Below are 16,123 nucleotides of genomic sequence, written 5' to 3'. Positions count from 1 at the left end.
AGAGAGTTGCTAGACCCACTCCAATGTCCTATTTCTCTCATCCACATTATAATCACACCCACCATAAAAAGTTAAAAAATTGAAATGCTATTTTCCCATCCACTATTAGTCCTAAAATAACCTCTAATATGTTAATTCCCCACCCACTAATATTCCTAAAAATTGAAATTTGCATTACTCAACTTAATTAAGTCATTGATTGCTTGTTTGCTCCATGCATGCATCCTCTCAACTTAGGAAATTCATTTGCTCAACTTAATTAAGCAACTTAAGAAACTTATCCAACTTATATATGCATCTTCAAGGGGCCATGCACATAAAACTGCAGGATGCATGCATATTGCTTTGGTCATGCTGACGTGCATGGTTAACCCTAGCTAGTTCACTCGCCGTTGATGGGTGTGATTATCATCACCTAGGGTTGATTAGAGGAAGCAAGAATGAGAGACGTGGGGTCGTAAATGGTACTGCCATCATTTAACTTGGTACGTTCTGTTGAAAATGTGGACTGTTCTGTAACGCCTGCAAATATGCCCACTTATATTGCTGTAGAATGAGCAGTATTATGTAAATGGCCCCGTAAAAAGGACAGAGATCCCAGCCGGATCTCATCCCACCAAATTCTAAGGATCCGGATCATTGAAATTTGATCAAACTGTTACAAATAGAACGATCTTTCTAAAAGTGATAATAATTGTAACCGTTAAATTAAATTTCAAAAGTCCAAATTTCTAGATCCTTAGGACTTAGTGAGGAAGATCCGGCTTGGATCTCTGTTCCCATAAAAATGCCATATACAGTACTAATACCCAGGGAGGGAGTGGGGATTTGGATTGGTTTGTCCATTGGGATTCGGTTAAGATTAGAGAATCTGAAACGTCAAATCATGTAGTTGGTATTTTGAAATCATGTGTGGGTGAGAGTGAGTGAGTCTTGTCCAGAAGGATGGACTGGACGGGTGATTTTACTTTACTTTAGTAGCTTTATGAATGTCCGGATCGCACTGTCATATCAGTCTTTACTGATTTTGAAGGGAGGGAACCGCTGAAATGAAATCACCATGTCTCATCCATCTAAGAAATCTAAAGTGGCTGTTTCAAAATGGCACTCTTCATAGATCTTCTGCTATCTTATATTTTCGATACAACATTTTATAATTTTAGTATAAAATAGAACGTTAAACTATGAAGTAACAGAGAGTTCATGAAGATTCATACTTTAAAAAAAAAAAGTTCTTAGCATTTCTCCTTTCACAAATAATTGATATAGTAAACACCCATAAACAATGAATGTAAAATACTAGAATACCCTTTATGAATTAGCATTGATTATGCCTTTATTAAACTTGAGTAGTGGTTCTGGCATCTCCCACACCAACCCGTGAAAAGCAGCGAGAATTGAACTTGAAATTGCAGACTACCAAAGAAATTGCACAAAACTGAAAACCCTGTTCTGTGTTAAAATTAGGTAAGACAAGCACCAACACTCCATCGCAATGAGCTATACTGCAATGGGAAGATGCAACACAAGCTAGGTTGAGCTTCGTGAAAAGACTCTCATTTATCAAAGGCAAATGAGTTGACTCACATCGTTATATGAAGTATGTTGCACCCATGGGCAGAGCCACTAATGGACCAGAGTGGTCCTGGGTCCATCCTGATCATTGTGTAAGAAATTTCTAACGGCCTTAAGTTTGCAGTTATAGAACCGTAAGGCATGAGGAAGAAGATGAATTGTTCTCGTAAAGAAGTTGAGTCGAAGGACATCGTATCTTATATTTTTCTAACAATTTTGCTTTGTTTTGTCTTTATGGATTAGTGAAACTTAGGGATGAGGTTTTAAAATCAACTTTAATTTTATTTATAAAGCAACATATTCAACTATTATTTGCAGCCCTCTTCTTTGCCCTACTTTTTCTGTCAAACAATTCAAACCAAATTTCTTTGTATTTTCTTCCTATAATTTCAATTTTTTTTTATTGGTTACCTTGCCCTCTACCTCCCACTTACTTGTATTATACATTTCTTTTGATTATCTTTATTAAATTTAATGGGTCTTTTAGTTTTGTGAAGATCACTTCGATTGCTCATGCTATGAGTTTGAAAATTTTCTCAATACATATATGAAAGGCCCTCTCCCACAAAGAATTCTGGTTCCGTCACCACCTTAGTTGGTACAATTAAATACATTATCAATGAAGACAACAACTCAGTTGACTATTTGTTGAACTATACTGCAACAATGGTACCAGTGTGCAAAGCTCTATCCCCTTTAGCCCTTGGTTAAGCGACCATGGTCGATGGTGTTATAAATCCCCCAGTAAGTAATCAGCAACAAATCGTCATTGAGTACAACATGTTGTTGGGTGTGCCCTTCAGCCTCCTTATCATGATGTACATGAAACTCCTCGCCAGAATAAAAAGTTCCAAGCTTGGTTACTCATGTTGATGGCCTATATAGGGGATACTCCTGTCAGTCTACAAGACACGACATCGTTTAATTTTCAGAGGAACACCTTCAATTTTCATTTGCAATGCTGGATCTTGAGGTGGGTAGGCACAGTGAGAATCGTATGGAAAAACTTGTTCTTCATGGTACCTTCAAAGACAAAAGTCACATCAAGCGTATTGTGGTAAAAAAAAAAAAAAATCATGAAAGTTTTGAGTTCAAAGTGAACAAGTTCCAATGTAAGAGCCAAAATTGCCGATGGTGGGGCAACACAAGACAATGTGAATGGTTTGTTCCATATTAAAATTGTATCGATTGAATAACACATGTGATTTGACATAGTTGCCCATGAGCACATTTTTGCAGGTGGGTGAGAAGTTATTCCAAAATAATTAGTGTTAATCCTATCCAAGAGTAGCGTAATGTAATCGTAACAAAATAAGTGTTAATCCTACAAACGAGGGAAACGACAAATTCTCCACAACAAAATAAGTGAAAATTAGGGATAAAGATTTCTAAGTTTAATTTCCGTCTAAATAGGCATTATTTCACAATTCCAACTACAACGAGATTTGCAAACTCATAGCCGATAAATATAGCGTGTGCCAAATTTCAAAATCAGGGTGCAAAATTTCACAATTATAGCACCAAATTCCATGATAAAACCTGAGAAGGATATGCTGCATTGTTCAATTCGCTAATGCTCCAAATTTCGACAAGATTTTCTACTTGTGCATCGCTATTCTAGGTTAGCGCCTCAACTTTATTTTTAGCTTTTCGGGATTTCCTACGCCAATAGTGAATTTTACTAGTATGTTTATTATTTTCTGATAAACATATGTTGTTGTGCTAGTTCCTTGTTATAGTTTAGGATGGTTTTTGATGTTAGTTCCTTGTTTTTATTTGTGTTTTTTGTGTTAGTTCATTGGTACATCGTGGATATTCTAAACATACAAGGGGGCTTTCTTCCAATTGTGTTTTTGTTTGTTTTGCAGAAGTCTCCTTAATTTTGATGCTTGAGTGTATCACAGTACATCTTATTCATACAATCAAATAGGTATGGCCAATAAAAGACGTTCTATAAATGAGTAGAAAAATAGTAAAAAGAGGAAAACAATTGTCTAAACAATTATATATGGTATAGTCATAGTAATGCACTAATATAGTGAGAGGTTTATTGTCAACGAACCTTCACATGATTAAGATCAAGAAAGACAATCTTACCTCAACCGATTGTTTGATGGAAAATAATCAACTTTCATTGAACATTTACGAGTTAGCAAGAGTGAATTTAAATGGCTTTGTGGAATTTTTTTACAAAGAATTAATTGGTGATTAGTTCACACAAGAAATGTGTCCACCGAAGAATTTGCTATAATTTTTTAAATATACTTGGCATAACTTGAAGTTTAAAGTTGTGGTTTAGACTATCAGCCTTGTATTATTGGTACTTCTGAAGAGAGAAGTGGCGATGGTTGAGGTAATTGATTAAAAACAAAACACAAAAACTATGTCTTTGTTTGGTAATTTTATATTAGTTTTTCTAGACTTATTTTATTTTCTTTTATGGCATTTTTATTTGGAGTTGTCTTAAAGAACTAGAACTCACATTCTAGTAACAGCCATGGCTGAGAAAAGACAAAAATATTGAGATAGAAAAAAGTGATATTTCCACTAATATGTTAGGAGCTTGTGGTCCAAATTTAAGCTTTTATTTATGGAGGAGGATTCTCTCCCCTCCTATTTGACCAGTCACGGTTAAGTCACGTCAACATCTTATATTGATTTTTTTATAGAGACAATAAGACAAAAAGCAATATGTAAGAGGAGGAGAGGGAAGGGGATGAGAATAGGAGGGGAGAGAATCATACTTCTTTATTTATACTTTACATCTAATGGTTGTGTCTTGCATGATGCTCTACATAAGGAGAACCGGTTTCATGTTCCAAATGGCAAAGTAGTATATAAATATTTACATATATATAATCAAGAATATATCTAATTTTGTTCTTAATTTTTTTATTGTAGATTGTTTGTACTATACTTGACCAATCCCGAAACTACTAAGCACCGATCAACTTCATACCTTCAAGGACCCACTGAGGGATTCATGTTGAGGCACCCCTGCCGAAGCACAAGAGTTTCCTTCCACCCAGAAAGCCAATCACATCATGACACGTGTCAACGTCAGAATAAAGCTCCTAGAGTCCTGCATCGATCGTGAACGAAAGCCGAAGACTCTCCTCAACTATAAAAGAAGATCATTCTCCCACAATTAAGGACAAATGTCATTATTGTACTTAAACAAGTCATTAGAATCCACTAATGATGATTATGCTTAAACCTATGTATTTGTGTAAACCCTTCACTATTAATAAGAACTTTGTGGACGTAGCCAAACTTAGGGTGAACCATGTACATCTTATGTTTGCTTCCCTATCTCTATCTCTTTACATATTATCATCACTAGGTGACCGAAGCAATCTAGCGAAGGTCATAAACTTGACAATTTACGTTGTTCCAAAGTCTTACTGATTTTGTGCATCAACATGCCGTCTGTGGGAACGACACTTATTCCTACTATCTCCAGCTTTGTCAAGTTAATTTCCATCGTTTGTACACTCTCATTTGATCATACATCCCTTTCCAACATGGGAAGCAAAGAAAGCCATAGCACGTAAAACAACACCCTTTTGTGCCTAGTGTGAGATAATAAAGGAAGGAAAGAAAGAAGTTTGCTCTTCAGGCTAAGGTCGAAGATCTTAAGGCTCAGAATAACAAGATAGTAATGATGAATGTGATCATATAAGAATAGAATGAGAAACTCTTCGAGATGCTCCACGAGGGTAGGCAGACTCAATCTCACGAGCCCATTACCCCTATGGATGTTAACCATTACCTGGGTGCCCCCTAACATGGAAGGTCACCGGTCTTCAACATGGATACTCCTAATGAGGAGCAAACTACCTATTAATGTGTTGGTCAACGTGAGACTTCTCTTAACCCAGCTGTTTCAACCTGAAACAGGAGAAGTGAATGGAGGCACCTCCTTGTAGAATGAGTGGAAAGATCGAAGATCATTTTTGCGACTGTCGAGAAAACCCCATCCATATAAGCTCAAGGATTAAAGATCCAAAGGTCATTAAAGGGTTCAGTCCCCTACCACAACGTAGGCCAGCCTTCAATATAGGAAAAGAATGACAAACCTTTAAGGGACAAGAAGGTGTAGGAGACTTAAGGAACTTCCAATGGATACATCCCGAAAATGAGTATGGTGAATCCAAAAAAGGCCACATGCCTTTAACCAAACTTCCCTACTTCCAAAGGATGAGGGAAACTTACAAAGAAGAGTTATAATAGTGCTTGACTCCACTCAGGACCCCCTTATCTTGCAGCTCCTCAAAGAAGTGAATAAGCTGAAGGTCGAGGGTCAAGCCAAAATACTTTATTGGAATCATCCAAGGCCAGACCCTCTAACAAGGAAGATCCTTTGCACCCCTCTACAAGGAAAAACTAAATAGAAGCTTGGCTTACAATCGTATACTTGGGAGGGGGGGATCCAATTGAGCATATCCACGTCTCGTATCTACCATGGCATGCCGAATGAACAATGATGAGGAACAATGTCTTATATTCCCCTTAATTATCTTTGGTGAAGCTCTCAATTGGTATTGTCGTTTTCAACCTAATATGGTGGATTCCTTCGTTGAGTTAAGAAGACTCTTCGTGGCTCACATATATTCCAAGTTGATCGCTTACATTCTGATGATGAGTTATACACCATTAGTCAGAAATCGGACGAGTCATTGCGTGAATATGCCAGTTGTTTCAGCCATGAGTACTCTCGTTACACTGAGGAAGATAATAAAACAACACTCAGGGTCTTCACTGTAGGCATATGTGAATGCTTCTTTAAGTACATGATCAATGTTAACATTTGGATGACTTACTCTGAGGTGATGCTACAAGCTTACAATCATGCCTTTGCCGAGATAATGACATACCAAGGGAACCCTTATATGGTTAAGCCCTATCAACAAGTGGGGAGTGAAAGTTAAGTTCTACCAAGTGAGGAGGTTTTAGCCATTCAGACACTCATTTTATCCTCTCTTACCTCACTTAGCTACTGCTAAGTCACCAAACGTATTCGTCTCTTGGTAAGAGGAATGATCTTTACTCTTAGCAAGCTCATTAAAACAAGAGGGATAAAAGTTTGTATCAAGACAACCAGGGGTGAATGTACCTTTAACTATTATGACCATGGGGTTAAGCCTTGTTCTTTCAGAGTTGGGATGGGGGACTAGGTGCTAAAGGAAAGGCTATTATAAGAAGGCATACACATTATAAATGTTTTGACCCTCAATCGTTTGAGATCTATTGTAACACAAGCCATTTGGCAAAATATTTAATGAAGAGGGAATTCAGACAACTTCGTCTATGTCTTTTACATTCCTAGCACTAGAACACTTGGTCTACACTGACTTACCTCTATACTTTAACTCAAAGCTTCAACATGCGTACTTTGGCACAAAGGAAGTGAAACTAAGTGTTACAACCAACATGGTTCACATATCCGAAGTATGGATTCCTTCATTCATAGCAAAACATTCATAAGCATCACTCATGTTAATCAACATAAATATCATACATTTCAACACATTCATACATAACGGCACTTCCTATAATGTGCCTTGGCACCTTGCCCTTATTCTCACCAACCAGGTGATGAAGGAACTCACATTCGTATCACCAACTAGGTGATGAAAGGTACAACCTATACTCTAATATCATTAGGTAACTTCCCACTCTTATCACCAACCAGATGATGAAGGAACTCACCTTCGTATCACCAACTAGGTGATGAAGAGTACAACTAATACTATTAATAATCATTTTTGTCTCGGCAACTCACCATTCTTCCCACCAACTAGGTGAGGAAGGTATAACTTGTACATTTGAAATCTTAGCATTCACAAATAATAAAAAACCCTCAAGCCTTACAACTCAAAAGGGGGATAAGCAAGCTTAACTCAACCCAATTGGGGGAGCACTTTTGCCCAACAAGGGTTATAGTCATCAACAAAGTCTTATTACAAGCCAACAAAGGCTTCAGTGCATGGTATACAAAGATCAAGCTCTTTAACCCTCTTGCATTTGCTCCAGACATTTCCCCTCTGTAACAATGCAAATACTACAACTCATAGAAAGCTTCTCTTGATCAAGACTGTGCGAAGCAAAATCAATCTATATGGTTTCTCCGAACCTTCAACTACTACAATATGTGGTTTGTCTCGCACACTCTTGCTCAAAAGTGTGGAAGCAAAATCTATATATATGGTCTCTCCCACATTTTCTTGTTCTAGTTTTTTTTAAGGCCAAAAAAAGGCCAAAAAAATTCTGCCAAAAAAATATTTTAAATTTCTAAAATTAATTAATTAATAATTATTTTGAAATAATGATTAATTATTTAATTAAGCAATTAATTAATTGTTAATTATGACATGTGGAAAGGCCAACAAAGCTTCAACACATATGAGGCAACTACAAATGTCAAAAGCTTCACACACTCTTAATCTAGATAGTGTGAAGCAAAATCAAATTATGGTGCCCTAGGAATAGCTTCAACTATTCAAGCCATGTGCCTAAGCAAAAAGCTTCACCTATAAAGCCTCAACCAAAAAGCTTCACATACAAAGCCTCAACAAAAAAGCTTCACCTACAAAGCTTCAACCAAAAAGCTTCACCTACAAAGCTTCAAGCATAAAGTTTCACCTACGAAGTTTCAACCAAAAAGCTTCACCTACAAGGCTTCAACCAAAAAGCTTCACCTACAAGGCTTCAACCAAAAAACAAAGCTTCAAAAAAAAGCTTCACCTACAAAGCCTTAACAAAAAATCTTCATCTACAAAGCCTCAACCAAAAAGCTTCACGTGCAAAGCTTCAACTAAAAAGCTTTACGTACAAAGCTTCAACCAAAAAGCTCACCCACAAAACTTAAACCAAAAAGCTTCACACACAAAGCTTAAACCAAAAATCTTCACCTACAAAGCTTCAACCAAAAAGCTTCAACACTACAACATGTAAAAAACTTCACACACTCTTGATCAAGGTAGTGTGAAGCAAAATCAAGTTATGGTGTCCTACAACTAGCTTCAACCACTCAAGCTATGTGCCCAAAGAAAAAGCTTCAACCAAAAAACAAAGCTTCAATAAAAAAACTTCACCGACAAAGCCTCAACCAAAAATCTTCATCTACAAAGCCTCAACCAAAAATTTTCACGTACAAAGCTTCAATTAAAAAGCTTCACGTACAAAGCTTCAACCAAAAAGCTCACCCACAAAACTTAAACCAAAAGCTTCACACACAAAGTTAAAACCAAAAAGCTTCACCCACAAAGCTTAAACCAAAAAGCTTCACCTACAAAGCTTCACCTACAAAGTTTCAACTAAAAATCTTCACCTAAAAATCTTCACCTACAAAGCTTCAACCAAAAAGCTTCAACACTACAACATGTAAAAAGCTTTACACACTTTTGATCAAGTTAGTGTGAAGCAAAATCAATTTATGGGGTCCTATGACTAGCTTCAACCATTCAAGTTATGTGCCCAAAGGAAAAAGTTTCAACCATTCAAGCTAGGTAAGGAAAAGGCTTCAACCACATTTTTTTTTCTCACAAAAAAAAAGAAAAAAGAAAAAAGGAATTGGGCTTAAGAAAAAATATAGGGTAAATTACATAAAACTACCTCAACTATGGGTCATATCACAGTGACATACCTCATGTTTTAAACATTGCAATGTTATACCTCAACTTATGAATTCATTGCAATGTTCAACCTCTGTTAATTTTTCTGTCAATTTGACTATTAAATGCTGACGTGGCAGGAATTGGGTCCACTTCTTCCCCAAGTGAAATAAAAAAATTAATTAATTATTAATAAATTACTAATTTTTATTTAAAAGTTAAAATTAATTAAAAAAAGGGTAAATTACATAATAGCCCCTCAGGTTTGAGGTCTATTACAACCTCATACAACAACTTTAAAACATTTCACTTTCATACATCAAGTACCATTTTATTTCAAAATAACACCTCCATTAGATTTTTCATCCATTAGTCTATTAAATGCTGACGTGGCTGCCACATTTGTGCTGATGTGGTTGCCACGTGGTAAAAAAAAAATATTTTTTTATTAATTAAAAATTTTATAATATAACCCTATTAAAAAAAAAAAAAAAAAAAAAAGCCCTCAACCTTCTTCTTCCCCGCTCCCATATTCCCCCAACCTATACCCCGCCGAAACCCATCTCCTTCATCTTCCCAATCCGTCCTCCCTCCCTGTAGCCCAAATCCAAAACCACTCCCACCCATCCTCCACCTCCTTCGCGCACCCATCTTCCCATCTCCCCCACCCCCATCCGAGCCCAACCTGCAACCCAGAAAGAAAAAAGAGAGAAAAAAAAGCCCCATATCTTCATCTTCCCTGCAACGCACCCTTTTCTCCTCCTTCTCGTCTTCCCCAAACCCACCGTGCACCCATCCTCCACCTCCTCCTTTGCACCCAGTATCTGCAACCCAGAAAAGAAAAGGTGAAAAAAAAACCCATCTCGTTGGGGAGGGGGATTTAACGGGAGTGGGTCGTCGGGGGGGGGGAGGGTGGGATTTGACGGGAGTGGGTCGTCGGGGGAAGGGGGATTTAACGGGAGTGGGTCGTCGGGGGGAGGGTGTGGGATTTGACGGGAGTGGGTTGTCGAGGGGGGTGTGGGATTTGACGGGAGTGGGTCGTCGAGGGGGGAGGGGTGGGATTTGACGGGAGTGGGTCGTCGGGGGAAGGGGGATTTAACGGGAGTGGGTCGTCGAGGAGGGGGGTGGGATTTGACGGGAGTGAATCGTCGGGGGAAGGGGGATTTGACGAGAATGGTTCGTTGGGGGGTGGGGGGGAGGAGGAGGTTGCTGCGCTGGGTTTCTGGGGGATTAATGGGGAGGTGGGTTTGGGATTAATTGGTTTCTGGTTTTGGGGGTTGCGGGTAAAGCTTTCAGGTTTTTTTTTTTATTATTATATATATTTAGAAGATTAGATTTTTTTTAAAAAAAATTAAAAAATTAATTTTTTTTGCCACGTGGCAGCCTCATCAGCACAAATGTGGCAGCCACATCAGCATTTAATAGACTAATGGATGGAAAATCTAACGGAGGTGTTATTTTGAAATAAAATGGTACTGGATGTATGAAAGTGAAATGCTTTAAAGTTGTTGTATGGGGTTGTAATAGACCTCAAACCTGAGAGGTTACTATGTAATTTACCCTAAAAAAAAACTGTTGTTGCGAAAATTAGATAACCAAAATTAAACTCATTAAGTCTCGAATTTTTGTGCTTGCAAGTATACAAATCAAATGATAGTATAGCATATAAGCACGAATATCATCCCACAGAGATCGAATTGATTCTAAAATCTTACTAACTAAATTGAAACAAATTTAATTGAGAAGCTTTAACGAAAAAGAGATACGATTTGAATTAAACTAAAAATGAAACATGACTTTAAAAATAAAATACATGAAATTATAAAATTATAAATATAAGAAAATAAAACTTAGGGCATCCAAATTCACCGTAACCAATCATACTTAATTCCCTTAATATGTTATGCTCAAGTAGTTCCCCAATATTGATGATTGATTTTCCCTAAATTATTCGACGGCCATGGCATTTGGTTACATCAAAAGTATCCTTACATGTTAACCCTCTATGGCATCTAGATGGATTTAAACAAGTAAGAACCCATTAAGCTTTATGGAAATCGTTGGAAAATCACACAAACCCTAATTGTATGGCATTTACAAATAGGTGGTTATGATATCAATTGCCAGAAGCTAAACCCAAGTTAAGTATGACATCTACTCTAACATGCATCAAATCAACTTAATTAAAACCTAGATGGTGATCAAGCATCTAAATAAAAATCAAGCGCATCACACATAGCAAAAGATACTCAATATGAAATAAAAACTTGATAATAACAATGCCACAAGGCAATTAAGCATTCATGATTAGGCTACATCGTAGCCCTAGCAAAGAAAAACTCCAAAGTAGCTCTTCCTCTTGGTCTTCCTTGCCGTAGCCCCCTATGTAGAATAAATGATTTTTGGTTTTGTTTTTGTGGTTGACCCCCCATATCATAAGAAGAAGGATCTCATTATATAAAACAAACAGCAAACAAGTGCTTAAAGGCAATTAAAAGCATACTAATTACTAACCCTAATGGACTTTATGTCCTTATTTAAGAAATAAAAAATAAACGGAAATAATAAAACTAATTATTAAGTTCTCTCCTAGATTCCATTGAATAGCATTCTCATCTCTATTTGATTCTAAAACTGTTGCAATCTCATCTTCTTGTTGTAACGCATATGCCTTGGTGCAGTTAATTAGCGTATTGCTGTACTGGAATTACTCTAGACACCCGAAAAGCTCATTTTTCACTCTTTTTCACATAACTTCCGTATTGAATGCCTATAAATTAAAACAATATAAATTAGTGCATTTAACCCATTCATATATACAAAATCCAAAGGAAATATATGAAAATATGCATCCATTAACTGTTTCCTCCTTTCTCTTAAACACAGCAAAATCAACAGAAAATCCCCGTTTGTTTGGTCTTAGTCGACACGCCGACGCTAGCTTCAGTTTTCCAAACGCGCTGCATATCCCGTAGTCGGAGACTTTCTAGGAATATGGGTCCATAGCTTGTGGCTAAACCTTGATCGTCTGATAGCTTCTTTCTCCGATCGATCTGCTCCGCTCCATGGTGGGTCCTGTTGAGTTGGATTTCGCACTGCCCCAAGCTTGCTGAGCTGCCTCCGCCTACTTCTCTGCCTCACCTTGGTTCAACGCCTATTGTAGAAACTTGTCGTCACAAATCAACCCAGACGAGCCCTGCCTCCTAAACGTTCTTTCAGACCTCTGAAGCCCCTTAACCATCAGATTGATCTCTAACATTTTCTTATATATATCTCAATCTACGATCTGGGTTTTGTTTATGGGGTCTAGAGGGTCGACTTTTGTGGATTTGGCTGTGTTTAAGGATGAAGAGGAAGAATGGGTTTTTGTCGTCCCTCTGTTTCCTCAGCTCTCATTGACGAGCCTTAAAATATGCTCACCAAAGACTTTATGGCGTAGATCTGCATTGGGTTAATAACAAGGCATTCTTCGGCGACGTGGAGGAAAAAGAAGAATGACGAAAGCTTTTGCCTTCCCTTCGAATTCTTGGTCTTCTTGTTCTTCGCTAAAATCTTCCCCATCTGAACAACCTTCAATTGGGTCTTCAAATTTCGATTCAATCTTCAGTGGGCCCTCTTTGAGTTCACCTTTTTTGAAAAACCCATTTGAAAAAAGAAAAGGAAGGAGATTTTTTTTAATAAATTTATTGTAAAAAAAAAAGTTTTTTATTAATTAATTATTTTTTTATTTCAATTGGTGAAGAAGTGGGCCCCACACCTGCCATATCATCATTTAATAGTCAAATTGACAGAAACGTTAACGGATGTCTAACATTGCAATGAATTCATAAGTTGAGATATGACATTGCAATGTTTAAAACATGAGGTATAAGATTGTGGTTCGACCCATAGTTGAGGTAGTTTTATGTAATTTATCCAAAAATATATATATATATACTTGGGTTACTTCCAAAAAAAAAAAAAAAAAATAGAGGGAGAATTTTTGAAGTTTTTTTTCTTCAAAGACTCAAGAATATCAAGCCACCTCTTTCAGCTATCCTTTTAGCTTTGAAACTTGGGGGACTCCCACTATATGCTACTACACTTCGATACTAAGAAATTTCGTGCTTACTTAGTGACTTGGATTTTTCAAGTCCCCAACCGAGAAGCTTTCCTCATTTGGGAACTTAGGGGAATAGTGTTTGTATCATACTTGACCAATCCCGAAACTACCAAGCACCGGTCAACTTCATACCTTCAAGGACCCACTGAGGGATTCATGTTGAGGCACCCCTCCGAAGCACAAGAGTTTCCCTCCACCCAAGAGGCCAATCACATCATGACATGTGTCAACGTCAAAATAAAGCTCCTAGAGTCCTGCATCGACCGCGGATGAAAGCCGGAGACTCTCCTCAACTATAAAAGAAGATCATTCTCCTACAATTAAGGACGAATGTCATTATTGTACTTAAACAAGTCTTTAGAATCCACTAATGATTATTATGTTTGAACCTATGTATTTGTGTAAATCCTGCTCTATTAATGAGAACTCTTCTACTTTGTGGACGTAGCCAAACTTAGGGTGAATCACATACATCTTGTGATTGCTTCCTCATCTCTATCTCTTTACATATTATCATCACTAGGTGACCGAAGCAACCGAGTGAAGGTCACAAACTTGACACTTTACGTTGTTTTAAAGTCTCACTGATTTTGTGCATCAACATATATCAATATTATGTTCTGGATACAGGGTAAAGTAATGGACATAGTTTTTGGCACCCCATTGTGAAACAAGATATCACTTCCAATAGTAGGTTGGAAACCATCGACTTGAAAGCTAAATGAGTTATATAATTTACGTCATTCAAGGGCAATGAATGTTATTGATGGATTGTTAAAAAAAAACATAGCATAGTACCCACACCTTCCTTTTTCGACATTAAAATAAGTTAAGATTATAAATGCATTTTGTGTGTTGCATAATTTTATAGAACCGAGCAAGCTTCTGATCTAGTTTTAGAAGCTCACGATTTTACAACTTTTAGCATTTGTGGACTCAAAGCTGTTAAATCGTTAAAAAGGTACAGAATAAAATAATTTTGATGATGGGATTACATCTGTTTAAGCTACTATTGAATGGGACGACTTTTGTTATACATTGGCATTGCAAATGTTCCAGAATTTTCAAGGTCAACGAGCTACCAATGATTCCTAATGGAAAATCTGGTTGCCTTTAGCTTGTATTGTCATAATTGTTGAAATCAAAATTGCCACAGTCACGGATGGAGGCGTAATTGATAAACCTTGATCCAAATAGCCATCAAACTAAGAGTAAAGATGTGCTGATCATCACCAAATTGATAATGTAACATCACCAAAATAATGACGAAACATCACCAATATGATGACGAAACCATAGGTAATAAATATGTGAATAAATTTGAACTAAAAAACTCATTACTATTAAGTACTAAAATTATCCTGCAAGTCACTACAACAAGCTCCCAACTTGGGGACACATTAGGTTTCAATAACCCCATTATTATCACATCAGTTTAGAGCATAACACTAGTGCATACATCAGTAATAACAAAATATGTGTTGTGCTAAGCATAATTGAAAGTATGATCATGCATTATTACAACTAGATAAAACATAATGGACGAGGAATCACCCTATCCCATAGGAAGACTGTACTGCTAAGGCCACACGTCATCAGATGCCATCTTGGTCTCGCTAGGTCATGAGGGAGCGAAAAATAAAGTGTGAGTGGATCATAATCATTTCAAACAAACTAACCCCCATTTTGAAAAACCTCATATAATTTAAAACTAAATACTATTATCTACTACAATATATAGTTAAGGAAATCATGTTCAATCAGAAGTCATACCTGAGCAACTCAACAAATAATACTAGCATTTACCAGTATGAGTGCAACACGCAAGTGTGTACGTTGCCAGTGACCACGGGCTGGATGAGTATGAACTAAAATGGATAACGGGATATACCTTTCCGTTGGATGATTCCGTTAAAATGAACGAATATGTCGTCTGTTCACTAAAACTGCAGAATTTCCAAAAAATGAGCTTCGTTTAGCTTGATTCTTTCACCAAAAAATCACATGAATAGATCATAAAACTTACCAAAACAAAGGTTTCTGGAAACGAGGAACAGGGGTTTCACAAAGGTCAAAACCTTGATTCGCGACGGTCGAATTATCAAGTTCTAGCTTGAAACTCGCCGGAGAGCTCGGAGCTTGGAGTGCAACTCTTTCCCGTCACCAAAGCACGCGTGCAATATCGCCAGTTGATTCCTCAGACCTCACTGAAGCTAAATTTAATGGTCTAGGGGTCACTCTGTTCATCTTCACCGTCATTGTAACGTTCTTCATTTTCATATTTGTTAAACTTGTATTTTAGAATTTCTTGACCACGTAACGGAAATGTACGTACTCACAACATATTAAACGTAACACATTTTGCAATATATAATCAGACATAGTACAAACGATTACAGGTTATCAATAACGAATCTGGATTAAATAAGTGCGAAATTACTGTATTAAGATCTATATTAGGGAGGGAGTGTGAGGACTTTGATCTTGATAAACTTGCCAATGTCTAAGTATCACAAGATCGCTTCTTGCTTTTCCTTTCGAGACAAATTAGAACCGAGACTCAGACATGTAAGGATCTAGGGATCAGTTCATTCTATTCATTCATCAGTCATCCTGAGGTCAAAAATCTTTTTGAATTTTTTTTATTTAAAATTGAATACAAACAGTATCTAACGAAATCGGATCGAACGATGTACGATAAACGGCTAAGATAAATTCATCCCTAAGATTCTAAAAAAGAGAATTAAAAAAAGATCCTAATCCGTTAAGAGGACCATTCGGAAGCTCATGCGCGTTCCATCGAACGAACCACATTGTTGCCCGTCATTCC

General features: G+C 37.1%; 1 protein-coding gene across 1 annotated transcript; it reads right to left on the bottom strand.

The window, feature by feature from the left end:
• Positions 1-11,920: 11,920 nt before the first annotated feature.
• On the bottom strand, positions 11,921-12,814 carry LOC114824185 (uncharacterized protein At1g15400-like). Its single transcript, XM_070819601.1, is given in 2 exon segments — positions 11,921-12,266; positions 12,351-12,814. Coding segments are annotated over 2 exon segments (405 nt in total). The 5' UTR covers positions 12,451-12,814; the 3' UTR covers positions 11,921-11,961.
• Positions 12,815-16,123: the final 3,309 nt, after the last annotated feature.

This window comes from Malus domestica, chromosome 03 (genome assembly GCF_042453785.1).
Source record: "Malus domestica chromosome 03, GDT2T_hap1".
In the NCBI taxonomy this organism is placed as follows: domain Eukaryota; kingdom Viridiplantae; phylum Streptophyta; class Magnoliopsida; order Rosales; family Rosaceae; genus Malus; species Malus domestica.
This window is presented reverse-complemented; position numbering and strand designations above follow the sequence as displayed.